Raw genomic sequence first — 27,741 nt, forward strand, 5'->3', positions numbered from 1 at the left:
AATGGAAACAGCAAATAACTCTTCATTTCTTCATACAGGTACACAGCATTAAAGGCCCTTATAAGAGATGCGACTTAAATTCCAAGATAAAGAAACAGAATCCATTCATGGACCTCCTCTTATTTTCCTTTCCTAAAAAATTTCCCAGTTCCTCCCTCACAATCCCACAGGCTCAAGAACAAAATTCTCAGATTGGAATTTCACTGTTACTGATATGTGGCACTCCTATAACAGCAGTCAATATCAACCTTTTCCCTACTACATCGTAAAACGTGAATTTATTTTTAAGATCTTCGAGGTGTTCAAAAAAGCATGTTTGCAGAGTTATGTACACCACCATTTCAATTAGCAGTACAGTAGATCTGTCAAAAGCTTTATGCTTTAGGAACAATGTACTATTGCTTACAGTTTAAGACTTCACCACTGACCACCTTTTCAGATCACAAATGTGAATTTGGGAACTTTTTATAGGAGAATTAGCAAATTACATTCAGAAAGACCTTTACTATAGAAACAATTATTAATTTACCTATTAAGAACAAGGTATTTCACATTGTGTATCATTCTGGAAATCATGTTAACAGCCTTAAGTTTACATGCACTTGTGTGCGTGCTCCTGCTTATAAGTCTCTCTGAAGAAAAAAATAGCAGTGGTGGCAGCAGGGGGAAGAGTTGTTTCATAAGTTTGGAAGAAACTGGTAGGAGGAATCCTAGTATCTGAAGTATTTAAATTAGTCCTTTTTGCCAAAAGATTGCCAAAACAAGGAACATGTAATAATTTTTTCCAACACAGAGCAGCTCTAAAAAGGATAAATGCCTATTTCTGGAATTAAACTAGTGGGGAAAATGGAAATTTTAAATAGCAATACATAAATTAAAAAAACCCAAGCTACAGCTTGAGAAACACACCTGCTTTTCCAAAGACAGTTTTAATAATCTTACCTTTATAGTAAGTTCTTCTACTGTTACTACCACAGTTTGTAACCCTGAGACATGCATCATATTTTCCATGACCAAAGAACATGGCTGTAACACCTGAGTGAAAAACATAATTTGATTATTAAGGTAACTCCTGGAATCTAACCTTTTCAAATGGTCTTGTATTTTTTAATCCCATAGGCCAAAGGGATACCGATCCCGTAAAATAACACCACATTTCAGAGTATCAGCATTCTTTCCATAGCGTTACTGCGCTTCATTCCACCATCCATATTTGCACAAGACCAATTTTGTACTGGAAGATTAAAAGTCAGTGAAATAAAAGCTTTTGACATAAGGCTTAAAAACCAGACAAAACAAAAACCCAACACACAGATAGACTGATGGTATAGTCAAAAACCTCCTGAATCCTTAAGAAAACTAAATGCATAAGGAAAGATACCACAGGCCACCTTTGTGGCTCAACACTCCCTGCCAGGAATAAGTAGATGAAGTTCCAGACAACATGCTGATCAGCATACTCTACTGCAACAAGTAAACTGACAGGCAGTAAACAAAGTGGCAGCGAGGTATTCTTAGTCTTCAAAACCCTTCATACAATTTGTTCACTATGAAATTTCTAATTTAATTAACAAATGCACTACACAGGTTTTAGACAGAGTGATGAAGTGATGCACCTACTGATAAAAGATTCACCTTTAAATGGCATACCACAGATGCACACCCCCTTCCTATCTTCATAATAATCAATGATACAAAACCTGAATTTTCTGAGTGCTATGGATATGTCAACTGAAGGACACACCTGCCAACAGTTCTCATTACTTTTTTCATTATGAAAAACAAATTTTCTTACCGTAGTAACACTCTTGTCTTGTTTTTCTTTGAGAAAGGCACAGGCTAACACTTTGAAGCCCTTCACTTGAGCAGTCATCCTTTGTGCGGGCTTTCCAGACGTCAGAGAAAAGTCACATTGGAAGGAAACTTTTAAGGTGGGGGCATCAGCATTGGTCAAATTAGCAACAAATACAATTTCTGGATCCATGATCACAGCTTTTACTGTCATATTTGGCCGTACAGATATTTCTATGAAAATAAGTAAAAAAACGCCTTGAATATAAAAGGTTTGAAAGCATTATTATGTACATAATACCTAAACCATGCATAAAAATTGCTACATAAATTTTAGAGGTACAAATTTCACAAATAATGTCTCGATTTTTACAGGAATACTTCGCTGAAACTGAGTACCACACAGTGCCCAGGAATCAGCAGCAAACTGGTCAGAAGTTTTGTTTTGAAGAAACTGTTTGTTTCAATATTGTAAAGACACAGTATTACCTCTATACACTGTAGTCAACCTAAGCACTGGCTGTACAAAGCTGAGTTGTAAATAGTTACCTTCTGGCTCAATACCTAAAGTAACTAACTTCTTTAGAGTGAAAATTTACTAACTGAAACCAAATTAGCAATATACAATTTCTTGTCTGAATATCCACTCAGTCTCCAAACAGGAGAGAACTGTATTATATTTATCTCAGTTAAAAGCAAGACACTCTAACCTAGTGGTGGATCAAGTCACTTTGGTTCCCAATGACAGACAGTATAGTTATGTGTGACCCTCCTGCGCACTAAGACTCATCATATGGGTTACTCGCGCCTACCACTTGCTGGAAATATCAGAATATCACACCTATACAATGGAACAGGTGCCAAGTTGCGGCTTGGTGCACTCCAGGAAAAGCAAAGAAAGTTAGGCATCATGGGTTGCAGCCAGCAACACATTTGGGTAGTCCTGAGCAGCACCTGCAAGTGCCATTTTTCTGGAGTGTGTACCATCTATCTCATCACAGGACTTGTGCATATCTCCAACAAGGGAAGAGGAGAGGAAGTGAACTGCTGACATCACTAGGGCAATTTGTAAAACCTAAGGCTCACTCCTCACACTCTGCCAAGTTCCCCAAAAGAAAGGAAGGGCTGTTGGGAACCAGCTAGACAACACAACCCACAGATGAGGTCTGACCACAACTCAGGCAAGCCTAGCAATCACTTAAAACCAAACAAATAAAATGAAAAAAAATCACAAACCCTCAGAAGTGGTCTTTCTTGCCCTTGTTTCATCATGCTTTACCTTCAGTCTTCAACCAAAAAGAGGAAAGCTGTTCATCAAAAACTTAGTTTTCTATAACTAAACTCAAATAATAACCTACAGTTTCAAAATACATAGCTTGCAGAAGTAAGGGTAAGAAATTGTTCGCCACTCGCTTTTAAAGAGTAAGTTGTTCTTTTTACTTCCTTAACTACTATCTACATGGCGCTTTTTACCCTAAGGATGCTTCCTTTGCAATATTATATGGGTAAAAATCCTGTTCAGCACGAGTGATTTTCAATATTTAGCTCTGCTGAAGAGCACAACTCCACTACTTAACACAGCAGTTTTAGAACTACTACTGCTTACAACAATCTATGGTACCAGTGGCCAATTTACACATTGTGAAGAATAAACTAATTTCTTAAGTCTGATAGCAAGATAGCATCTTGAAAACTTTTGGATGATTTGTTTTCAGCATGAAGTCTGTAAAAGGAGGGGAATGGGGGTGGGGGGTGGAAATCAGTTTTACAGACCTGTTTCTGGCTTGGATTTCCCAGAAGCAACATGCTTTAATTGGAACTGTGCAGATCTTTGAGTTGAGGATGCCGGCATTGAGTTAATGAAAAAATCTGCTACTGTCAACAAAAACTCCATGCTGGCACATATGTACAGCTTGTCAAGGACAGCAACAACTTCAGTTCCATTTTTGTCCTGCTTGTAGCTTATATCTATCATAGAACTATCATTTGTGTCATCTTTCTTGTCTATAATTCTGGAAAACAAGTTTAATAAGAAATATTTCAAACATCATAACACATAGATGTAGAAAGACAAGGATGCATAAGTAGTGCCAATTTTTCTCCCCGCGCCATTATAAATAAAAATTACAACATAAGCAATCAGTGTTTCCTCCAGAAATAAGAGGGTATAGACTTCTCTAACAGAAGAGTAATCTCAATTTAAAATCTGTATGCTAGTTTTGGAACTACATATGTGGCGTGTAACAATCAGACTAAAGTTTCAGTGCATAGAACTCTCTAGCTGGGGCTGGTTGCTCTCTACTCAGCTGTTCTACACAGTTTACTGTAAAATACTCAGGCCCCCCAGGTACTTGTTTTGTTTTGGATAACCTGGGAAATCAACCTATAAAAGAAGAAACTTGCTTAACATTATTAAAATTACGTCATCCATTGCTTTAGCGTACAGTATGACAGGCAACAACTGACAGCCCTACTAAGTTTTATCAATCCGATGTGAAGCAAAGCATAGAACAAGGAAACAGTCTTCCTCACAAGTTGCATGGAGTTTTTTCCACTTCTGTTGCACTCAGACTTACCTTGCAGTCACATTCTGAATTCCTTCTCTGAGATCATCCAGGGTACATGCCTTGAGTTTAACATTAATATCCATTGAACCATCTGAAAACATCTTCCCTGATGATGCCATGAGATGCAGTCGGAGTTCACCAAGGCGTAATTTGTCACTATGCAGCGAAAGCAGAGACTTCTACGTAATGAGAAATAGTAGGACTAGTTATCACAGAACAAAGTAATAAGCACATTTTCCTTGCTGCTAGCCGCATGCATTTTGATCCATGAATTGAAGGATCTGATTAGCCTGTTGCTGTCATCAGTCCTCCAATCATACAAATTAGTCCAAGAAACTCACTGAGAAAACAGAAAAAACAAGTTGGGTTGTAGTAAAGTTGTTTCTTCACATTTCTAGCAGTTGTTCAGAATGTGTGACCGAAGGATAATCCATCTCAACTCTGAACCTGCTACCAGAGGATCCCTCTGCTCCCATCACACTAACTCATTTACAGCCAGGACCTCAGCAATAAGCAGAAAGGATATGAAGAAATTAAAATAAAATCCCATTACAGTGTGTTTCTTCCCGTGATGCTCATTTCACAAGAACTTTTTAAAATTATACAGCCCTCATACAAAAAGCACTACAAATTCCTGCATTATAGTTTGTTTAAATGCAAAGCTACCACATGTCCGCTATATACCAAGACTTATAAAGCAAGCACCTTCACATCTGGACAAAGCATATTAAGTCATAAAAACAAGGCAACATTGCACATCTTTCTCTTTTGTTTTCAGCACAGGAAGGATGTTCATTATTGCTCACACTCAGGGATATGTAAGAGGGAAGTATGGGCCATGTACACCTTGGATCTCCTTACTAACTATCCAGGCACTATGCATAGAACTAGCATCATCTAGGCCAGCAATCCCTGCTTTTCAAATTTTCATTTTTATTTTGGATAACTGGAACCAAGGCTTGAATGACCAAATCAAATGGTGGGTGGTTTTGATTGGTTGGTTTATTATCTTGTCTTAGTGTGATTTTTAGAAATGCACTTACGTCCTTCAAATTAAGGACATTCTCTGCCCATAAAACCTCAAAGTTCCAGGATAAATTGTGTAAGCTCCGTGAGGCAAGCATTACAAGCCAACAAGCCAATGAAACTCTTTGTTTTAGTATCCTGAGTTCTGTCCATGTGAGAAGCCTAAGTTCCCCACCCCATCTGTATGGTAAAAGCTTTGTCACAAACCTGATGCGTATCACTATTGTAGAGAGTTACTGAAAGTGACTCAAAATTAAAGTCAAATTTAAGCGTTGTGTAACATTCCGCAGAAGACTGAACTGTAGAAACATTTTTTTGTCCAAAAGCAAGAAGAGGACCTGTCAGTGAAAAGAAAATATTTTTACATTTCTTTAGAACACTTGGTTTGGCGATGGTTTTCTGGGTTTGAGGTTGGTTTTATGTTGTTTGGGTTTTTTTTTTTATTTAGTTTTTTCAAATTAAGGTCAGAAAGTCACAAAAAGAGGAAAAGCTCTAAGTCCAGAAGACTACTCAGAACAATTCACACTTTTATTTACTCAATATCACTTCGTTCTATTCAATGCATGCTAAAATTACCTGGCACAGAGTGGTTTAAGAACCTTAAAAAAAGCTGTCATTAATTTACTGCAGTTCTTCATTTGTTTTAATGAAGAATTACAGGAAATACCAAGACTGCTCAAGGAGTTTGCACTGCTCTTCCTTCCAGTTTCTTCTCATAGTATAGCAATTCAACTATTGGTTGAACAGTAATTTTTTGACATTGAGAATGTTAAGTTTTGGACAAAAACAGATTTTGGCAAAGTGTTAACAACATTTCATCCAGAGACATACAACATTCTGGGGTAGTTGGTTTGGCTTTTTTCTTTTTTAAACCACCTGCAACTTACAAGAGTCATTGATATAGACTGAAGAATACCATCCTATAAAAGATGAATTGCAAAAAACACGCTACAAAAACTTCTGACCATCAACTGCTCACACTTCATGTATGCCATACATTCTTTTTTATAACTTTTCGTGTACTCAGTACATATGTAACAATTAAGAAAAAGGATTTATTTACACACATTTAAGTGCTTCAGATAAATATGATGTTTGAATTTGCAAATAGCCCTCTGCATAAACATATTCAGCTTTTGAATTGAACATACCCTCACAGAAATCAGATTCATTTGGAACTTTCCCTTTTTTAAGTATCTGCATATCTTCAATGTTCTCTTGCACAGTATTTGGCTGGGAAGAAGCCCCTCCAAGGTTTTCAAGTAAAATTTTCATGACAACAGTTAGATCATCTTCACTGAGTGCAATCTGTAAAGTGATAAACCCACAACTTCATTTTTGGTGACAGTATTTCTTTCCAACACAGAACCCTATCTTTATCAATAGCATGCAAATGTTGAGAAGAAACAACATGCTGCTTCCACCATAAACAGGCTGTCTAGTCAAAATGATCCTGGCCAAAACACCCTAAATAAATAATTTGCCCATTTTTCCTAAAATATCATTTGTTACTTGTTATGAACAGGAGTTACAACAAGAACTAACACTCCACATGATAAACGCTTTCTAGTCTTGTAAAGGCTCTTTGCCTGCTAAAAATACGAGTAATTGATGATGATAAGCACTTCTTAACAATTCAGTAACCCAGAAACATAATGAGATAACATTAAAGCCAAGATTTACATTGTATACACTAAAGCAACTGTCATTCAGTAGGCCTTTAAAGAGTTAATGAATCTGAACCCAATTATAACAAAAATGATCGTAAAACAAAAAAAAGCAGTAGTAAGTGACAAAATGCAGTCACTTCGCTCATAATACATAGCGTTAGAATATTTTTTCTACATTTAATTTTTTTCTGGTACTCCTTCAAGTATTTTATTCCTCTGTGCTTCATCAGTGCTACATTTGGCCACAGCACAGATGCAGGAATGAAACAGGGTTTATGAACAACTAAAACACCCCCTTGTCCATTTTTACCCACTTAAATTCATATGGTTAAAGTAGAAAAAGAGAAAGCCCTCCCTCTGCAGAGACATCAACCATAATTTTGAACTGTTGTATATTAGAGATCCACATCTACCCTTTTAATTTCTAATAAATCTACTAAACACTCAAATAACCTGAACGTTACAGATTAAACAATTTAAAATCTTAAATCTAGGTTTTAAATGCTAACTCAACAGGTAACCTCAATGACTTTACTGACTGTTGAGTCAAAGGATAGCTCCAACAGACCCCCAGAAAAATAAAAATAGGTTTTATTCCATTTGTATGCAGCTACACCAAAACTATTCATTATACAATATCAAAACTAACAGATTTATAAACTGGACAGTCAAGCTGGAAGTCTTTTAACATTCTGTAAAGAATACAAATTGCAACAAGTTTACAAGCTCCTTAACTAGGCTAAGTACTATTCTGACAATATATGTAACTTTTGATGTAGCTCTGATTTGCCATGATATTACCTGCATTGGTTTTAGGTCTCCTTTGATACCAATTGTTGGGGTTTTATGATACCAAGTTGCTGCTAAATTTCTCTGGACCAGTAAAGTCAAACTCACAGGACAGAGAATTTCAGAATCTGGTTGAGAATCTGTGGATATAATGCACCTACAAAAGACAGTGGAAGCAACAGAGGAAAAATATTTAGTAGTAGCAGAACCCCAAATAATGTCATACTAATCTAGCAGAATTACGGGTATACTTATTTTTAAATTAATAATAACGTGTGCTTACATGCCCAGGTATGCACTTAAGTTGAACTCAGTTACTGTCCTATCAATCCTTTCTTTCCAAGAAGTTTTAGAGATTGTAGACATGTGTCCCTAGCTAAAAGCACTCCTAAACTTAGTTGAGGGGGCGGGAGGTGCAGGGGGCAGGATGTGTTTAGTTTGGTTTTAGTATGTTTTCATCATCTATCATCTTTAAATAACAGAACAATGCTGCGTACAGAACATGGACCCATTTTCTTTAAAAACACATTTCAACTCAGAAGAAAACTCCATGTATACCTTGATAATTTCAAATGAGTTAGCTGCACATCCATGTTGTCAATGACTGGAGGAAGAGAAGATTCATCTGAAGACACCAGCTTGAATTCATTCTGAACTCTGATTAAGCCAAGATCAGCTACCAAAGCATTACATGAAGTTGAAGATTCAGGAACAATTATAACTGGAGCTTTCAAGTTGACATCCATTAAGAGACGGAAGCTCTTTTTAGCAAAGTCTTTCATGCTGGAAGCAGCCATTTCTGCTGCCTGGGCAGTGACTGCAGTCAGGGCTTCTTGTGCCGTTTGGAAATTGTTTAGGAAGTTCTGTTGATAGGTGGTGAAAAAAGTAAGAGTTCTATGAGAGTAAATAAGCCTCACAAAAAAGGCAAGCCCCAGGCAAAACGTAAATTTAAGAAAAATAGTACAGCTGTGGCAGAAACATGAAACTTCTAATTCAACCATGCAAGTTTCAAAAGAGAAAAAGGTTAAAATCATGCACAAGCTAAGACATTGCTTACCTATTTAATTCTTAAGATATTACTAAAGCTATCAACTCAATTCCTTACTTGTTTTGTCATCCTTCTCCTTATTTGTCATTTTTCTACAAAGCAGTGCAACTTAAGTGACACTTCTTCAGGAAAATACTTGTATACGCTTGTACAGCAGCTCACCGCAAGGTACAGGTCAAAGAGCTGCTTACATTTTATTTTATTAAAAAACTTTTAATGTCAGGATAAGAACTGAAACTGATGTCTTACCAAGAGAGACATAAAGAATTTATGTAGGTAAATTATTTGGATGCAGCCCACTTTCAGAGACATTTTACCATCCACCCTTGACATATCAGTGTAGGCTTCCCCTGCAGTAGCATCTGGATAAAGTGACATGTGAAATCTAAAAACTTCATCTCCCATTATGGAGACAGCCTAGAAGATTAAGTCCATATAGTTAATACCCCCAGGCAGTAATCCGTAATAGAATTACTGCTTAAGTTATCAAAACAAGAAATATTTCCACAAAAAGATCAACTGCAACTTATCAGCAATACTTGGACACATATATGCCAGGCACAAAAGGAAACTGAATCAGCTATTTTATGGTATGTCTCTTCTCACTTGGTTATCTATAGTCCATTTTATATTTAACCTATGCTACTCAGAATTAAACACATCAATGCAGACATGATTAAAAAGAATTAAATACTGAATGGAAGCATGTTTTGCTTCCCTGAGATAAAGGAAATTAACCAATGAAACGTTGCTTAATATTTGGTACATTACATCATACTTAGTATTATACAACACAGCAAATCAACTGCAGTGCTGTCATTAAATAACTTAAAGAACTAGGTCTTTTTGTTTGTTTACAATCTGCACAACACATCACCTTTTTATGGATTGTTTTTGGATCAACATTGGTAATTACAATGTCCTCAAGTCTGGAGAACACTTTAATCTTTTTAGTTTTCATAGCTACAGATGCATCCATTCCTGATTTGAGACAAAAGGAAGAAGATAACAATTTGTTGAAGTGCATTTATTAAGTAAACAAATTTTAAAAAAGAAGCATTATTTATTACTGAATATAAGGAATAAGAATAGCTTAGAATCCAGCATTCTACTATGTAACAACCAATGCCAAACCCAAGACAGAAGTCATGACCTTACTACATGTGACAAATTCACCAACATAAATTGACTCTGAGACTAGAGTAAAAGTTCCCAACACTGTCTAGGATCTAGATATTAAAAAATGGAAGCTTGTGTTATTTATAACACAGTGCCTTCATTTCTTTTAATTTTACTCCACTTAGAAATTAATTGCCTTCTTTTTCCAAGTCAAACATTTTCTTCCCTCACAGGCATTTTGGCTATTAAAATACTTAACCACAATCATATCATACAATCAAAATGTATTCAAACATATGTTAGAGACATCTACAGTGCACACACTAGCCTTTCAGAAGTGAATGAATGGAGGGAAATAACATATTTCTTGCTACAACCAACTAAACTAATATTTAAATAGAAATCCCTTACCTTGTATTCTAATGTCTGCAATTCTACAGGTCTGATCACACACCGTAATACTGAATGCACTTAGCTTTGCAGTGAGTTTTAATTCACAGATATCATCGTGGGCTGCATTACTAGACACTGGATAGGAAACACAAGAGGCATACAAGAACTTCATTATAAGTCAATTTTTTAAAACAAATGTTAGATTATTTATTTTGTACATATATGAACTATTCAAAAAGCAACCCGCAGTTATTCCCTAAAAGCTAATTATTAGTCAAGACATGAAATAAGTCTTTTATTAATACAGTTTTCTTCTGGCACAAGAACAGTCACTGACACAGGCAAAGAGCAATCAAGATGATGGTTTTTCTCTTCATTAGTATCTAGTTTTCACGCAACAGTATGCTGAATACAGTGTACACTTCATTATTTGAAACACTATCTCACGTGAGAAATGTTCCTTTCTGTATAGAGCAGCAAGGCCAATTTAGGCATATTAGGTGAAAAAAGTTTCTGCAGCAAAATTGAAGGTGCCAGCAGAACACAAAATGTAACAGCCAGCCACTGTAAACTCAATCCCAATAGATTTAGGATTAGAAAACCTTGAATTTCCCGAAAAACACTGCAAACACAAGAATCAACCACACAGGACCTGACAAAACATTCTTAAGGAGCTTCCATACAAAAACTCATACTATTTCAAGGTTACAGACACCATTTATTAAAATAAGCACAACGCCCTTCAGTTCAGAACCCAGGGCTCAAGAATGTTTATTTTCAGCAATGTAAGCACTCTTTAGAGCCTTCAGATTGGAAAGCAACAAACTTGTGACACTGATGCTTTGGAAAGGCTTTGGTACTGTTCACCGCAAAATCATTTATTTGACTTTTATTATAAAAGTCAGACCACTACCTAGGAAAAAGTTATGTTGAGTAAGGAGAATTTGTAAAATTAAGCAACAGCAAAAGTATCTAGCTTTTTTTTAAATGAGATTATTCCTTCCCCACGTACAGTTGTGCATGCCTTGTTTTTCCACCAAATAGACTGCAATGCTGTTACCTGAAATGGTATCCTCTGAAACCAAAGGCTAGATGCTATTAAGCAACAAAAGTATGGCCTTTCTAATACTGCATTACCTGGTCTAAGAGTACTTCCTTTTTCTTGTTCTTTTATTTGCGGCTTGTGGTCTGACGCTTTATCAATACTGGGAAGACCACCTGATGGAACACTGAATGTGAGAAAACTCATGATGGAAAGCAAAGCCTCTGTGTGAAGTACTATATCCAAACATGAAAAGATGACCTAAAATGAGGGCAAGGAGACAAAGTAACATTGTTATTTAGTAGCAGTCTACTGCATAACAACTCAGAGTTACTGTCATAGAATTGACAAAGAAGTGTCTCGTTCTATTTCACAAGTATCTCACCCTTCTATCTCCTTCAACTTAACACCACACAAGCTCCAGAACAGATGAAGGAGCTATGGAAGGGAAGCTTAGAACAGCTACAGAGGAACTGTGCCAATCTAAAAATTGATGCTTCGTATGCTTACGCCTTTTCAGTAAGCTCTTTTAGTTCTGCTGCATTTCATTGTGGACTATTGAGCACTTTGGTTGACATCGTCAGAACCATGTATAGACATATTTTAGTAGGTACGATACAACAAAACAGTAAGATTCAAAATTTGCAATCAGAACAGAAAGTATGGGAATAGCAACTACCCTAGCCAATATTACTTAGTGAAACCTAGCATCAGCTAGCTGACTTTTCCTAGCCCAAAGCAACTCTTGGTAAGTGCTGGTTTTACTGATACATTAAGGGATGTCAGCTTTCTTGACTCTAAAGTAGTCCAGCCACTTCAAGTTCCACACATGGCTGTCAAGAAGCAAGCTCCACCAACCACTACTACTTTAAAGGAAACGTTTTAAAAGCAAAATGACCTGCTTACTTCAGAAGTCACTGAAGCCGTGGAAAACTACGCATGAATAGTTGCTTTCAGGAGAAGTAAAAAAAAGGACTGATTGAACACAAAACCTCTGAGAATGCTTGTTTGACATTTCACCTCACATCTCAATTTCACTGTTACGAACTTTCAAGCTCTGAAACACAAGGCCTTCGTTTCATACGTTGCTAAGTGTATCACTCCAGAAATAAAACACATCCTATAGGCCTCAGTTAGAAATATGTCCTTATAAATTTTAACTAGCTAAAAAGTACAGCTTCTAGTTAAAAAAATTAATACAGTAAATACTTCTATTAAAAAAAAAATTTTTCCTCCTGGATTTCTCTTTGAAGTATATAACATGATAATGAATATATAGCAGTATAACAAATATAAAGCAGTAAGCTTGAAGTATGAGAGGGTCAGGGTTTTGGTTTTTGGGTGGTTGGTTTGTTGGGGTTTGGTTTTTTTTTTTTCCTCTCTTCAATGAGAAGAGAAAAAGTGGGCAACTAACAAGTTTATACAGCTGTTACTATTTGTGAAGCTTAAAAAAAATACATCCAGTACTTACATTGATGTTTTGCTTGGTGCTTCTGTAAGTAGTAACAAAATCTGGTCCATCAGCATCAGCCTAAAGGAAGAAAAAAAAAATCCAAGCACACAGTCAGTCTCTATTGAATTAATCAAATTCATTAACTGAATTAATTGAATTTACCACACACACAAGGATTATTTCAATTGCAAAAGAAAACAAAGGAAAGTGATGAAGCCTGAAGAAGTCAGTCCTCTAAATAAAGCACATGATCAAGGCAACCAGAATGGAGTACTTGCAATACTCTGCTCAGTGGCATTTTATAGCACATATTTTGTGAAAGTTCAGCTGGCCAGTTACATAATTTTCTCTTACCTAGGATCTATTTAAACTGGATCAATTTATGCTTAGTACTTTGTCAGAACAAATTAACTTGTTTTTCTCTACAAAAATTATGTCATTATAGACAAAAGCATGAGTAGCCCACTGGTTCTACAACCTATCAAATTCTCAAGTATTCGTGCAGTTTTTGAAGGGCGCTTTTTTTTTTTTTTAAATAAAAGCTCAAAAACTCTAGCAACCAACAAATAACTCCTCAAATGCTAGTTTCACCACCTGTAGAGAGCCACCTATCACTTACATAGGCAAGGACTAATCTCACCTATTAAGTTTCACAGAGGTACTAATCTATTGTGCACAGAGAAGAATGCATGCAAATATTTGGCTTCACCAGCAATTTCAGTAACTGTGTTGACTTATGAAGCAAGCACTATATGGAAGCAGTGGAGAGTGAAATGAAATGGTAAGTTGAAAAATCGGTATCTGAGAGAAGACCTAGATAAGTTTTAGATACAAATCCTACAGGTTTTAAAACAAGCGAAAAAGAAAGTCTAACACAGGCTAAGTATGGAAGCCTTATTTTACTCCCCATATAATCTTAGTTAAAAGGTATTTAAACCTTAATGTATTCCATTTTCAGAAGATGTTCATCTGTCTCACTTGAAGAATTAATAATGCAAAGAGGATCTCCTTTTGAGTCTGCAAATAAAGAAATAAAACTGTAAAGAAATCCCACTAACAAACTTTACTCAACCTATGGAACACCTCCATGCTAATTCTCAATTATATACTAATTATATACTATTCTTGCTGAAATAGTGAAGATAAACATCTCTTTTCACTGAGAAGCTGCAGATTAAGCACCACCTTGTGAAATGCTGTATTCACTTTTTTTTTTAATTAAACTAGTCAAAATTAACTTATCTTGGTCCTGAAAGAAGATTCAAAACTGGAAAGTTATTTGCATTCCTATAATTAGTTTTGCATTCCTGTCTCTAGGTTTTTATATTCAAAACCATACTTTTCTACTTTGAATACATGGCTATTTCAGTTATTACTTCAATATCACTTTGAATTGTTACCTGACCAATCAAGGAAGCACACTGGATTTCCAGTGCTGCCAGAACTGGTCATAAAGCACAGATTCATCAAAACACTCTAAACAGATAGCATACTTCTCAGGAGGGACCATTCCTACTCAAAGTAGGCAACTAACTCAAATAAATTAAGCTAATTCGAGCAACAGGAGTAAAACTTGGTATCAGTTAAAACAGATTAATTGAATTTAATTACACAGGACAGCGTCATTAAGTGAATTTGGCATGTAACCTCCTGCCCTCTCCCCCCCCCGCTAATTATTATTATTTTTGACCATGCTATTCTCTTGCTAAAAAAGCTGATTGCACACACTATACTGACTGCATACCAGTTTTCTAGAAGACTTACCATTTATTTCAGTGCATCTCATAGTAATTTTTTTCAGATATGCTGCTGCAGTCAATTCATGATTTCTAATTTTGGTTTTGGTTCCAAGCTGTAGCACAGTTAGAATATGTAATGGATATCTCTCCTTCTCAACCTGCTTCATCAAGGTTATTACAACCTTGAATATGGAAAGGGAAATAAGTTTACTGTTTCAGTAAAGCTGTCCAGATATTACGGCATGCAGTTATAACTGGGCATTATCTCCTCAGCTAAGCCTCAAAAGTAGTATTAATTTAGACATTTTGCCTTTTTACAAAGAGAACCTACAACACCAGTTTGTTAAAGACTCTCCACCCTCTGTTCCTCTTGGCCAAGCAACCAATCACTTCTTAACTCCTTCAACAACAAAACAAAAATCCCAAGTCTATTAATTTGGCTAGAATTTAATTTTGTTGGCCTAGCAGTATATCTTTACTTTGTCAAGCTATGCTTTAATTTTGTAATCGGACACTACACAGTGCTACATACGGAGTTTGAATATGGAACAAACAGTTACTACAAATCGTACTGGTCTGGAAGGAAGGGCAGTAGAGAACAGAAAGCAACATGAATCAATCTTTGAATATGTGATGCTATGCAAATAATAATAAAGGACACAGAAGTGTTTCAACATTACAATCCTTCATTTATAAAAGATTTTAAGCATTACACTGATGGGAATGTTGAAAGTGAGAAAGAACTTGTAGCTGAAAATTTAAGTAGAAGAACTATAGTTATTAATGAACAATTTCAATGCAATTATTTCATGAAGCAATTATCTTCCATTCTTGGGAACTAAAAATAGTGCCTCAGCCTAACAATTTACAACACAAGGAATTTAAAGAATTCAAGTTTGTCAATACTTTGTCTGCATCATTGTGGCATACTCTTTGTACACTAACAAATTAGCATTTTATCATTAATCACCCAACATATACAGTCCACAGACAATATAGACACTACCTTAGCAAAAATTTCCATGTGAGGTGTGTGTAAAACCATATTAAACAAAACAGAATTGTTCATAAGACATATTAAATAAGACAGCATGGAACACTACTGGTTAGCCTGTAATATGCCTCAGTCCTACCACTAAAAAAATTCTTCACAGCCAGGACAGCAAATCTGAAAGTGAGAAGCTGCCAAAGGTGCTAGTGATGTGTGTTGGATAACTGTGTGCTGTTTGTTGACAGGTACCTCATCAGCCAATTGCAACTGTAATTCTGCAAAAACTGAGAAAACCCAAAACCTAGGATGGTACCAACTTGCCACCTGCCTACACTTCAGCTGTGGGACAAATATTTCTAATGCCCTTAAAACTAAGTTTTCTTATATGATTTCATATCACTCACACATTCTGTGATAGGGGACATTCCCCACATTCCTGGGGATAGGAAGAAGTTTCTAGTCTTTGAATACAACTCTCACCCGGCAATAGAATAATTTTGGGTTTGAAGGTGGTTTTTTTCCTGTCTAAAAAATAGGAACCCAGATTTTGTATGGACAAAAGCATCCACAGAGATTTAGCGAAACAGAGATTACACACACAAAAAAAAACCCCAAACCAAAAAAAAAACCGCAAACCCCCCAGTTACTTAAAGTAACCTGTATACCTAAGCTGTTTGGTCCAACTCTTGAAAAAATGAAAGACCGTGCTAAGCTCTTCACATTTAAGTATCACAGACACCTTCAGAGAAGAAACATGCTTGTATGATTTCTTATACATAGGTATCTTTGTTAATTGATTGCTTGTGCATTTTCCCAGTATTTCACCTACAACCTAACCCTCAGACTTAGTATCTCTCAGGGAAAAATACTAGTTCTAGCTTAACTATTTCAGCTGGTTTGTTACTAAGAGAATCATATGCAGCATTATGGAGGATTAAGGCTAGGTGAGTGCAGAACATCTAAAAGAAGCCTGGTTTTCCCTGTTAGATGTATTGTGTATGTTCAATATTCTATAAATACAATCTCACATAATATAGACAAAAGAAAACAGCTAAAGAAACAGCTGAAGAATCTGGGTTCTGGGGGTTTTTTGTTAGTTTTCTTTTTGTCGGTATGTACCATCTTCTTTAAACAGTTAAAATGGACTTTATAGCCCACTCCTCCTAAGAAACAGACTTGAGTACTGGATTCGGTAACAATAAAATTTACAGATGGACACATACCTCTTTGATTTCAAAATTAAGTAGCATATTGATTACATCTTGATTTAATGTTCTTTTTCTCTTTTCAGACAGCATTCCTTCTGGAACACTCTTATCCTGTGTCAAAACCGATTTCTCCATTTCTTTGGTTTTACCTGAAGCATTCAATACGTTGGTTACCTTTTGAAATTGCCACCACTTGTTTAGCTCAAGAAACATACCCAATTCTTTTATTCATTTAGACGGCTTACATTCACCTAAGATAAGCTAGCAACATTTCCACAAGCCAGAGCCTTTAACTTCAGAGCAGGCAATGGAAATAGAAACAGGTTCTGGCAACAAGACAACTCTGACATCTCAGTACCTTGCTAGTTCCATTACCATTTAGCTAACATGACTACCAAATTTTGTCTTGTAATGTTTCCCCTTTTTTGAAGCATTTAAGTATGAACACTGTCCTTGCAAAATTAAAAAGGGTTTATCACTTACACATCATACTCTCAGATCTAAGCTTGCTTTCCAGATAATAAATGCTTTTCATTATTCCTGAAAGCTAACACACTTAATATTCATGACAAACAAATTCCATCTCTGACCTTCCTTTTGCAGTACTGATTTTGCATGAGTTTGTTTTTCTTCTGCTTCACCAAGGTTTTCCGTCAACACTTTGAGGAAGACATTCAAATCCTCTTGACTTAACACAACCTACGAAATTGCAGATCACAGTTCTCAGGAAAAACTCATTGTTCTTTAAATTTATCACCAGCTAGCAAAGCAGAACAATGTTTCATGGCAAGAAGAGTGCTTATTTACAGGTATTTTGTCAGCAACATCGTCCCTCAAATAACACAATGACATTCTTTTAACTGCTTATTGTTAAAGGATTAGGAGATTAAAGGAGGTTATGACTTCTAAAGCTGTATCAATATATATTGCAGCCTTTATTTAGCGTATCTATGCTTTTAATACTTTCCTGTAAATGAGATGCTACTTCATGGTATTTTAATTCCAGTTTCACCCAAGAAGTACCTGGTATTTTCTTTCACAGTATATCAATTGCCACAAAAAACAACTATCTTGAGGTCATTCAAGGGAGATAGTAACCCCAGCTTCAAAACCTCCTAAGGCAAGTATTTGCATAAATTTAAATTCCTCTCGAGAAGATTCCATTTGGAAAAAAAAAATCAAAACAAAACAAAACACCCCTGAAAAAAAAAAAGACTTGCTCAGAGAACTGGTCGCAAAGACATTTGATTTAAGTTGGTCCTGCCTTATGGCAGGGAATAAACAAGACTCCTTGACATCCCTTTCAGTTTTCTCTTTTCTTTCTCTCAGTTTAATAAGTGTACACAACAGTTCGGGTGTTTTATATGACACTTTCAAACCTCTACATTCACACAGGTAGTTTAAACCCTGTTGACATCCCTGAAACTTACTCCACAGTTACTAAAAATTTGCAGCTTATTGCACCTTTGTGTCCAGAAATAACATAAAGGTTAGTCTTACATTAAGTATTATCACGAGCTTCTCATCACCTTCTTTTCACAAGACTTACGTTCATTGTATCCAGATACCCCGTGATCTCCAATACCGGCAATTTGTGAAACCACACTGCAGATAGATTTCGTTCCACAGACAGGCTTAAATTAATAGGGTGAAGTATCTGAATGTCTGGATGCAACAAACCTGTCTCCATAGTGGTCCTTAAAACAAAGGGGGAGGGGGGAAAAAAACACCAAAACACATGGTGGGGAAGTTAGAAGTCAAGTCATATGTTACATTTTCGAATTAACATCTTAAAATCTCAAATGCAGTATCTCTTTAGGCTTAAACAGCTTCCGGAGCAGAACATTATTTTACTACCAATTTATTTGCCCTTAAGATAACAGGTTGGTATTTTAACACCAAATATTGGACACTGTTACCAACCATGGTTTCTAAGCAATTAGATTAATATCCTATAGAGTATTAATATTACCAATTAGCTAAGGCATTACTTAGTAAAGTGCACTTTACCTAGACAGTTTCAGCTTTGTCAGCTGCACATCCATTTTGTCAATGACTGGAGGGAGCGAACTGCCTTCTGGAGACACCAAGCTGAACTGGTTCTGAACTTTAATCAAGCCAAGATCTATTACTATAGCATTGGGGGAAACTGAGGACTGAGGAATTACTATAACTGGTGCTTTCAAGTGAATGTCCATTGCAAGTCGAAAACTCCTTTGAGCCAGGTCTTTTACACTGGTAGCAGCCTTTTCTGCAGCTTGGACTGTAGCAGCACTCAGTGCCTCCTTAGCTGTCTGGAAGTTGTTCAAGAAGGTCTAGAATAAGCAGTTGAAGAGAAAAGAGAAATGTCTGTAAATAGTTTTTTAATCTAAATTACTCTCTCGTTTTACATCAACCACCAATTATGCTGCCTACTGTGTTAAGTTTTCCCTGACGAAAGACAACAGAGTGCCTTCTGTCATGACCTCTAATAGAGGGTCAAAAATGTACTAACCAGCACAATCCACTCATTTTAAACCCATCTCTACTTTTTCTTCCTTCATTAGCTACAAGATCCCTTTACCTCATTAGCTTTTGGGGACACATATTTTTAGAGCCCCTCTTTGCCCCCAGTGAATACTAATTCCTATTAAAGCCAGCACTGAATGACAGAAAGTCCCCTAGTGCTTTATTGAAAAAGCCAACATTAGGATGCTTGATGAAGGAACAAACATTTACAGTGATTAATTTGCAGTCCTCACAGCATCTAACCTTGCAGATAGCTTTGTCTCTAATGTTAGCTCAGATATGTTTGCAATGAACTCAGGTTTTTGCCAGGGTGGAGAGGGCAGTGAACACAAAACCCCCAAAATACCTTAAATAGCACCAAGCTTTTCTCTATTTCCAAAGCAGAGGGTGGGAAGTGACCCACCTGCACTGTGTTAGTTTTTTGAAATTCAAACCAGTTAAAGCCTACTTAAAGTTTTTTAATAGTATACATGAAAAATTAAGCCTATCCTTTCTCTTTCAGAAACTTGTTACCACTTGTACTGAGGACACAAACAAGGAAGACTAATTTCAGAATACAGCAGAAACATACAAAGGAAAAACAAGACTTACCAGAAGAGACATGAGAAATTTGTGAAGGTATACTATTTGAATACAGCCCACTTTCAAAGATACGGTACCATCCACTTTTGACATGTCAGTGTAGGCTTCTCCCTCAGTAGCATATGGATCTAATGTCAGATTGAAACTGAAAACTTCGTCTCCTACTATAGACACAGCCTAGAGAGAGAGAGAAACAGTACCTACCAGCCATCAGCAGCTTCTAAAAAGGTACTTAACACAAAGAATTAAATATATCATTAGCCTATCAGATGTACAAGTGAGATTTTTTTTCTTCAATCTTTATGGACATCCATTCTTCTACTATAAAACCTATGCTTTACCATTTATCATATTTGAAAAGAGGTATTCATGGCAAATCAACTGTTTTTAAAAGAGTGGAATTAGAATATGTATTACATTTCACTTTTATACACACAAAACTAACCAAGAATCAAGTAAAACTTAAAATCTTGTAGTTGAGTACTTTTTTATGAAGGGTCCTTGAATCAACATCTGTGACAACTACGTCTTTAAGTCGGGCAAAGAATAAAGTGTGACTTGGCTGCAGGAGAAGAGATGAGTCAAGACCTGTAAAGTATAAAGAGAGAAACAGCAGTATTGCATAACAGAAGTAGCATTTTCAGGGTGGAGACACACAACACCAGTAGGGAAGGTGAGAAAAGTTACAGAAATTATATATTGCAACAAACAATTGTTTTGTTAATACTTTGCTAAATTTCACAAAGATTTAAAAAAAAAAGACACAAAAACCACACTTGATTCTCTCCTCTATTTCCAAACGAAATAAGTTACCACATCCCTTGCTGAAGGGACTGTAAATAAAAGCGCTCTATTCAATCCACAGCATTTCAGTCTCCCTGTATCCAAATCAGAATAATTAGAAGTAATTCCCCAACTACCATAACTTCTCCAAGATAAAAAAAAGTATTTTAAGTTCTGGAAATAGAGACTTTTTGCATTTTATCAGTCAGACACAGAAGAGAAGTATATTGTGTAGAGTTCAAACCCAAGTCCATACACTATGCTGTCTGTTATTAAGCTTTGAGAATGTGACCATATTACAGCTTTAAATAAAACAAAATAGAAAAATGTCTAACACAGACACTGTCTCTATTAATCATCTCTGGAAAGAAATGAGCTACTATTCATAGAAAAATACTCAAACAATAATCCATCTTTTAATAACCAAGCTACTGAGTTAGTTTACTGAGATTGTCTATCAAAAAAGAAGTTACTATACGATATTTGAATACAACACTTCTGCATACAAAATCTTGTGTGAATACATCATATGATTTAGAGATGGGCACAAGCAAGAGACTTTTTATGAACTGTATTACATATTCATGTATATCACACATTCTTAAATATTCATACTAAGAAAGAGTTTTGGCAGCTGTTAGGATGACAGCTATAGCCAAACTTGGAAGTGAAACTTCCCCCTCACCAGAATTATTGATAGCCCCTCTGAGGGGTAAAAAAGAATCAAGAAAACAAAACCAAAACAAGAAACCCAAACAAACCCTAAGAGTTCAAAACCAAAACAGTTTTAAGGTTTTTTTAATCCTAAATAAATCAGGTATAGCAGTAAAATACCCAAAGCTTAGTACAACATGAAAAGCAACCCATAACCAAACTCTTTGAAAACATGAACCTAATTACCTGAAGAATAATATATCATGCTTTTCTAGCTGGAGGTCAAAGCATTATGACAGACTAGAAAACCAACTTAGAAAACAATACCACAAGCCATGTTTGTACAGATAACAATAAAAAAAAAAGTCAGATGCTGAAGGTTTACACCTTAAATATCTTTTAGTCCAATTATTAGCAGTTGCTTCGAAACTAAACTACTAGATCAGTTACTACTAACAAAGAATTTAATACCTTGTATCTTGATCTCTGCAATGTTCTTTTTTTCATCGCAAATATTTAAACAGAAGGCATCCAGCTTGGCAAAAAGCTTGAAGTCAAAGACATCCTTATCTTTGGAAGGTCTAGCCACTAGAAATGAGAGGGGGGGGGGGGATTTAAGGTACATGTAATTCATATTTTCACTTAAACTCCTAAGAATATTTGAGGGTTGTTTTGGTTTAGGGGTTTTTTTGGCATTCAGATGACTTAGTTTTGTTTCCTATAGTTTCTTTCATCACCACTATCATGATTAAAGTCTGTAGCATCCCATCTTAGAGCAACAAGCCTTCCTCTGAAAGCAACTCTACTGATAAGAGTAAAGAATTACAAGCAAATGCTGACATTTTATGTCTGATATTACTCCCATCTAGTGATGACTCTCTATTGGAACAACTTTACTTTTTTTAAAAGAAGGGTAATTGCTGGGTTAAGAGGAAATAAACTGCACAGTATACTTATTTTTACCATTAAAGCCAATAACTCAATAGGTCCACAGTAGTGTTTTTTTCAGGTTATCTAATTATTTCCTATTCCAAGATTCTAATGTAGGAAGTTTTCTCTTAAACTTCAAGCTCATAAGAAATGGCAAATCTTGGAAGCCTATTTCAGGCAGCCAACACCCAGGTTTTACGAGAGCAAGTGTTAAGGTAGGGAGAGTAAGCTGAAGTCACACACAAGTGTAAAAACTATCTATGGGGAAGACCAGAAGCCATCAGACCTTACTGATGGTCTGCACCTTCACTAACCAAGAGTAGCAAAGTGTTAATCCAAGAGCTCAAATATTTATGGGCTTTGTTAAACTGTACACAGCAGCAGCTTCTTTTTCAGCCTGCAGATTCAAACCCAGGACACTTAAAATTATAAGTGATTCTGAACATTCTTCACTAGACACCTCATTTCCAGCTCACCTCACGCTTGAATTTTGCACTTAGTATTACAGACAGTGCAGCTGCTCCCCTCTGAGCCTATTTTGATATAAATTCATTTTTTGTTTCAGTGCTACAGGAACAGCAAGATTTTCACTAGGCTAGCAAAGGACTCAATTACTTCTTTGAAAGTATACTTAAATTGCCTAGATTAGTAACATAGCATAGTCATCACAGTACTGCTTATCTTGTTATTTTACCACGAACACTAAGATCATGCTGCTGTTTGAGTCCTCTAAGCTCACAGAAATCTCATTTACTCAAATTCAAGTCTATTTGTGAAATGGCAATGAAACACAAGGATAGAAAGCTCACCAGAAGACACAAATTTAATCATTGTTTCATTTCTTGTTTTTTTGAAATTAGTCCTCCAGCCAGTCACATGAGCTTTGATCTTCACCCCACACTACAAAAGCTAATCAGGTTTCTCTGAATTTGATCGTTTTGCCAGCATGCAACACACCCTTTCAGAACCATCATTTTGACAAACACAACTATACCTTTCTTCAATCCAGTGTCATCTTCTTGCTTTTCGTCTTTAGTTGGTGTGCCTCCACTACTTTCATTGCCTGATGGACTAACAGCTGTTAGAAAACTGACAGCAGACATAAGGGCCTCTGTATGTAGTAGAAGGTTCAATGATGAAAAAGCTACCTGTTGAAAACATGAGACTCCGTATGACAAAAAAATAACTTACAAGTATAAGAGTTGGACTGAGGTGCAAAAGCACCCAATAGAATTTAACAATTTCTCAGAAACAGAAAAGCTGCATGTGTTACCAGCAACAGATCATAAAGGAAAAAAGCTTTCTGTAAAGCAGAGAAGTGGTAAGTTTAGAAAATAAGAAAACCTAACAACAACCCAACAGCTGTAACTGTTAACCTATAACCTCCTCAGTACAAAAGCAAAGTGATACAAAATTAATTTAGAAGCATTAAATGAGTGAAAAACTCATTGTGGAGAACTGCATTAAATAAGTGGAAAACTTCAACAGATGACTAAGAGAGCTACACCTGGAGTAAGGTATTCTAACTTAAAGGATTCAGTATTCTCAAGCAATATGCTCTGTCAAACACAGACTCGCTCTTGAACGCTCCTGCAATAAGACAGTACTACATGAACAGATAAGAGGCAGGTGGCTGCCATGTAGACACTTAGCATAAAGGTATCTTGCAACAAATCCACTAAAGGAGTCCAAGAGGTGAAAAAGTGCCTGCCGTGTAGTTTAATAAAAGTTATCCACTTGAATGGACTTGAAATTGGAAAAAGAGCCCAAATGCAATTCTTCCAGACACAGAAGTCCCATTGAAGAGTTGCAAGGCAACACCTTGATGATGTAGAGAAAGTTGAGTTCTCTTAACATCAGCACTATTCCATAGAGCAAAGTCAGTCAACTCAGTATGTATATCCACCTCAGTAGCATTGGAGTAGTAAAACTGTCATCCTCCACCGTGGCTTCAGGAACCTTTTCTTGGCAAAAAGATTCCAGTATTAACTAGACTTCCCTGATGAAATGTATAGATACTCTAAAACTATTAGGTGGCAAGTGAAATGTTTCAGTCTTCACACCAAAAAATGGCAGGCAAAATAATGCCACAAAGTTATAAACGGAAGAAAGTACCTATCACAGAAAACTGACAGCCCTTTGTAGTGTATTTCCAGAATTCCTCAAGACACCGTTTTTCCTTAGATTGAAACCTCTGACTCAAAAATACACCATTAGTACAACAGTCAGAACTTAAGAAGTTAGGTACTTGCTGTCTAAAAACATTTCCCCATATTGCAGTAATTTTTAAGAGATAAAATTCTCATTCTAGAATCTATGACAAAAGTGATGGAGAGGAAAACGCAGTATCATAAGAAGCTCCTGAGTCATATTTCAGAGTGAAGAATTAGAACATGCTCCACTCCACCCTCCCCCCGCCAAAAAACAAAACAAAACAAAGATCACTCATAAATGGCTTTAGACTTCTTAGTAAATTTAGCCAGCAGAGTGCCTATTATATGGAGCTCACAATACAAACAGATTATTTGACAGGAAAGGGAAAGAATTCTAGACCCCACTACATTTTCCCATACTGGGCATTTGAACTTCATGATCTGATATGCATGAGAAGATGCATTCTTAAGTTATTTTGAATTTTATCCACATGAGTTAGCTAGGCAAGTTTTTCATCATAGTTATAAAAGCAGTATGTTAGTCTGTTTCTTAATATAAGTTGTATAAAAACTTTCAAGTACATTTCAACTCCTTAAATCTCCCTGCTGCAAGACCAGAGTCAGGGGCGGGAACAGGAAAGCCAGAAACTTCTTATTGATTTCTCCCTTCTAAGCAAGTAAACCAAAAGAAAATAAGCAATAAAATCTGCAAGCACTCACCTGAATCATCTGTTCAGTGTTGTCAAAAATTGTCTGAAAGTGTGGCCCATTTCTGTCAGCCTGAAAATAATGATTCACATGAAGGTTAATATTAATTCCAACCAGTCACTGTGCTCTTCAGAAGACACAAAACAATCCACTGGCTCTGAATAGTAGGTTTAAGACTTTATAACATATAAAAGTGCTTTAAAAATAAATTTAAAAAGCTTTATGTATACCTTGATATATTCCACCTTCAGAAGGTCTAAGCCAGGTTTATCTGAGGAACTAATTAGATGAATGGGTGCTTTTTTACCTGTAACATACCACATGAAATACACAAGAATTAGGGTAATTTCTCTTCTTTCAGAGAACCAAAGAATTTATGCCTTGAAGATAGGGATTAACTTTCAATACCATTTGTTAAAATACAATGTATCACCAAATATGAATCACTGGTTTCTCTTTGTTAAGTCCAAAATAGCAAGTCTGTACCCCTTCTCCATCCAAAGACTGAGCACTAAGCTATTTATTTATCTAATAAGCATTACAGTGGGAGTCCGGAGCATATCAGCTGTACCGATGGGACAAGCACTGCCAATGGACAGTTGCATACTAAGTATTTTAACTGGAAAACTAGAACAACATTTGGATTTCAGTGAGCACAAGACACAGGAGAGCCACAGTTTCAGACTAACGGCTGTACATATACACACCCACTAGTATACTTCTCTTCCACTGCTTATTACCTCCAATTTCATCGTAATCCAAGCTTATTTTCTTTAAATAAGATACAGCTGCTAAATTATAGGTTCTGACAGTAGCTTCTGTCCCAAGATGCATTACATCAAATACAAGTACCGTTTCCTCAGTTTTCTTTTGCCTGGTGAGTTCTACTAAAACCTGGATGAGCAAGAAATACACAGTTATACCATCTTTTCACATGTGGTATTCTCACCATTCAAACCAACAATGAAAAAAAAGTACAAAATTAAAGCCTTGCCTGCTTTACTGGAAGTATTATTTTTATTACAGAGTTAAAGTGTAAAAATAGAAGAAAAAAGTGATTGTTTGATGGTGAGAGATATAAATATCAGAAATATTTTGGGATTTGCTCTTTGCAAGTGACCTGCCTGGGTATTTACTTTGTTCTTCCAGTCCAAATTTCCTAACCCCCACCCCCAAAATATGACTTGGTACTATTATTTTCCAGCAAAAATACTCCAATACAGGGCTTTTTTGCTGATTTTTTTAATACATACACACAGATGAAGTATTTCTATGTGTTTTATTTACATACATACCATATATTAATAAAATAACTCGTACGCATACCATATATAAATAACACACAGAAATATGTATGTATATACATGTGTATTTTTTTGTTTGGTGGCTATGTTTTTGCATCCATTAAATCTGGAGAACACTGGTAATAGAATTTTGTATTTTTTTTTTTAAATATTCTTCCTGTAGAAGGTAAAAATAGAATTAAAGAGACATACCTCTTTAATTTCAAACTTCAGCTGAAGATCTGTCAGTTCCTCTTTAGCAGACTCCTTATTTCTTATTTCTTCTCCTTTAATTAGTGACCTGTCAGTTGGTTCAGAACTTTCCTCAAAATCAAAATATTCTTCTTCAGAGTCTACAGAAGAGAAGTGACTTCCTCCTTAGTAAATTTTTTCCAGAAACACAGGTAAATATCCCACCCTCTCTTTCCCATTCCAATGGGATTTTAAACTGTATGGGCAGTTTAAACCTAATCTGACAAAGTATACTTTTTAGATCTATACTGCTTTCTTACCCATTGCATGAAAAGTGAAGAAAATTAAAGCCCTATTAAGGAAAGCACTAGAGTTTAGCTGTATCATCAGATGTTCAAGCACACATATAAGGAAAACTAGTTATAAAGTAAGCTCCAGGAAACAAGTTTCCCAGGTTCCACTATAGGGAAGTTGTTCTTCAGAACAGCCATGGCAGTAAATGCTCAAATCCCCAGTGTCAATACAGCAATTCGCCGTTGGTCATTCTAGTTCCACATTTTCAGAGAAAGGAGAGCTTTGCTAATGTAAAACACTCAGGACAGTACACATGTGATGTTTGTAACAGTCCATTTTTACCACACGTTGGCTGCTTAATGCAAGTGTACACATCCTGTGTACACTTTGCCTGGCGGAAAAGGACCTGGGGGTGCTGGTTGACAGCCGGCTGAACAGGAGCCGGCAGCGTGCCCAGGCGACCAAGAAGGCCAATGGCATCCTGGCCTGTATCAGAAATAGTGTGGCCAGCAGGAGTAGGGAAGTGATCGTGCCCCTGTACTCGGCCCTGGTGAGGCCGCACCTCGAACACTGTGCTCCGTTTTGGGCCCCTCACTACAAGAAGGACATTGAGGTGCTGGAGCGTGTCCAGAGAAGGGCAACGAGGCTGGTGAGGGGTCTGGAGAACAAGTCTTATGAGGAGCGGCTGAGGGAACTGGGGTTGTTTAGCCTGCAGAAAAGGAGGCTGAGGGGAGACCTCATCACTCTCTACAACTACCTGAAAGGAGGTTGTAGTGAGGTGGGTGTTGGTCTCTTCTCCCAAGTAACTAGCGATAGGA

The 27,741-nt window shown here is 36.4% G+C and overlaps 1 protein-coding gene across 1 annotated transcript in view; it reads right to left on the reverse strand.

Moving 5' to 3' along the window:
- Positions 1 to 27,741, reverse strand: part of VPS13C (vacuolar protein sorting 13 homolog C) — a 101,247-nt gene that overhangs the window by 38,603 nt on the left and 34,903 nt on the right. Inside the window, exons 27-53 of the mRNA XM_009274008.1 lie at positions 26,651 to 26,790; positions 25,895 to 26,048; positions 25,385 to 25,461; positions 25,167 to 25,226; positions 23,288 to 23,441; positions 21,835 to 21,951; positions 20,411 to 20,514; positions 19,936 to 20,103; positions 18,847 to 19,151; positions 18,386 to 18,533; positions 17,427 to 17,535; positions 16,852 to 16,985; positions 14,663 to 14,819; positions 13,836 to 13,915; positions 12,917 to 12,976; positions 11,541 to 11,706; positions 10,422 to 10,538; positions 9,769 to 9,872; positions 9,141 to 9,308; positions 8,402 to 8,706; positions 7,856 to 8,000; positions 6,536 to 6,692; positions 5,592 to 5,722; positions 4,368 to 4,537; positions 3,565 to 3,803; positions 1,796 to 2,025; positions 943 to 1,035 (exon numbers count right to left, since the gene is read on the reverse strand). Coding sequence (XP_009272283.1) covers positions 943 to 1,035; positions 1,796 to 2,025; positions 3,565 to 3,803; positions 4,368 to 4,537; positions 5,592 to 5,722; positions 6,536 to 6,692; positions 7,856 to 8,000; positions 8,402 to 8,706; positions 9,141 to 9,308; positions 9,769 to 9,872; positions 10,422 to 10,538; positions 11,541 to 11,706; positions 12,917 to 12,976; positions 13,836 to 13,915; positions 14,663 to 14,819; positions 16,852 to 16,985; positions 17,427 to 17,535; positions 18,386 to 18,533; positions 18,847 to 19,151; positions 19,936 to 20,103; positions 20,411 to 20,514; positions 21,835 to 21,951; positions 23,288 to 23,441; positions 25,167 to 25,226; positions 25,385 to 25,461; positions 25,895 to 26,048; positions 26,651 to 26,790 — 3,992 coding nt within the window. The remainder of the gene's footprint in view (positions 1 to 942; positions 1,036 to 1,795; positions 2,026 to 3,564; positions 3,804 to 4,367; positions 4,538 to 5,591; positions 5,723 to 6,535; positions 6,693 to 7,855; positions 8,001 to 8,401; positions 8,707 to 9,140; positions 9,309 to 9,768; positions 9,873 to 10,421; positions 10,539 to 11,540; positions 11,707 to 12,916; positions 12,977 to 13,835; positions 13,916 to 14,662; positions 14,820 to 16,851; positions 16,986 to 17,426; positions 17,536 to 18,385; positions 18,534 to 18,846; positions 19,152 to 19,935; positions 20,104 to 20,410; positions 20,515 to 21,834; positions 21,952 to 23,287; positions 23,442 to 25,166; positions 25,227 to 25,384; positions 25,462 to 25,894; positions 26,049 to 26,650; positions 26,791 to 27,741) is intronic.

The sequence above is a fragment of the Aptenodytes forsteri genome, unplaced genomic scaffold (assembly GCF_000699145.1).
Source record: "Aptenodytes forsteri isolate BGI_AS27 unplaced genomic scaffold, ASM69914v1 Scaffold239, whole genome shotgun sequence".
In the NCBI taxonomy this organism is placed as follows: Eukaryota; Metazoa; Chordata; class Aves; order Sphenisciformes; family Spheniscidae; genus Aptenodytes; species Aptenodytes forsteri.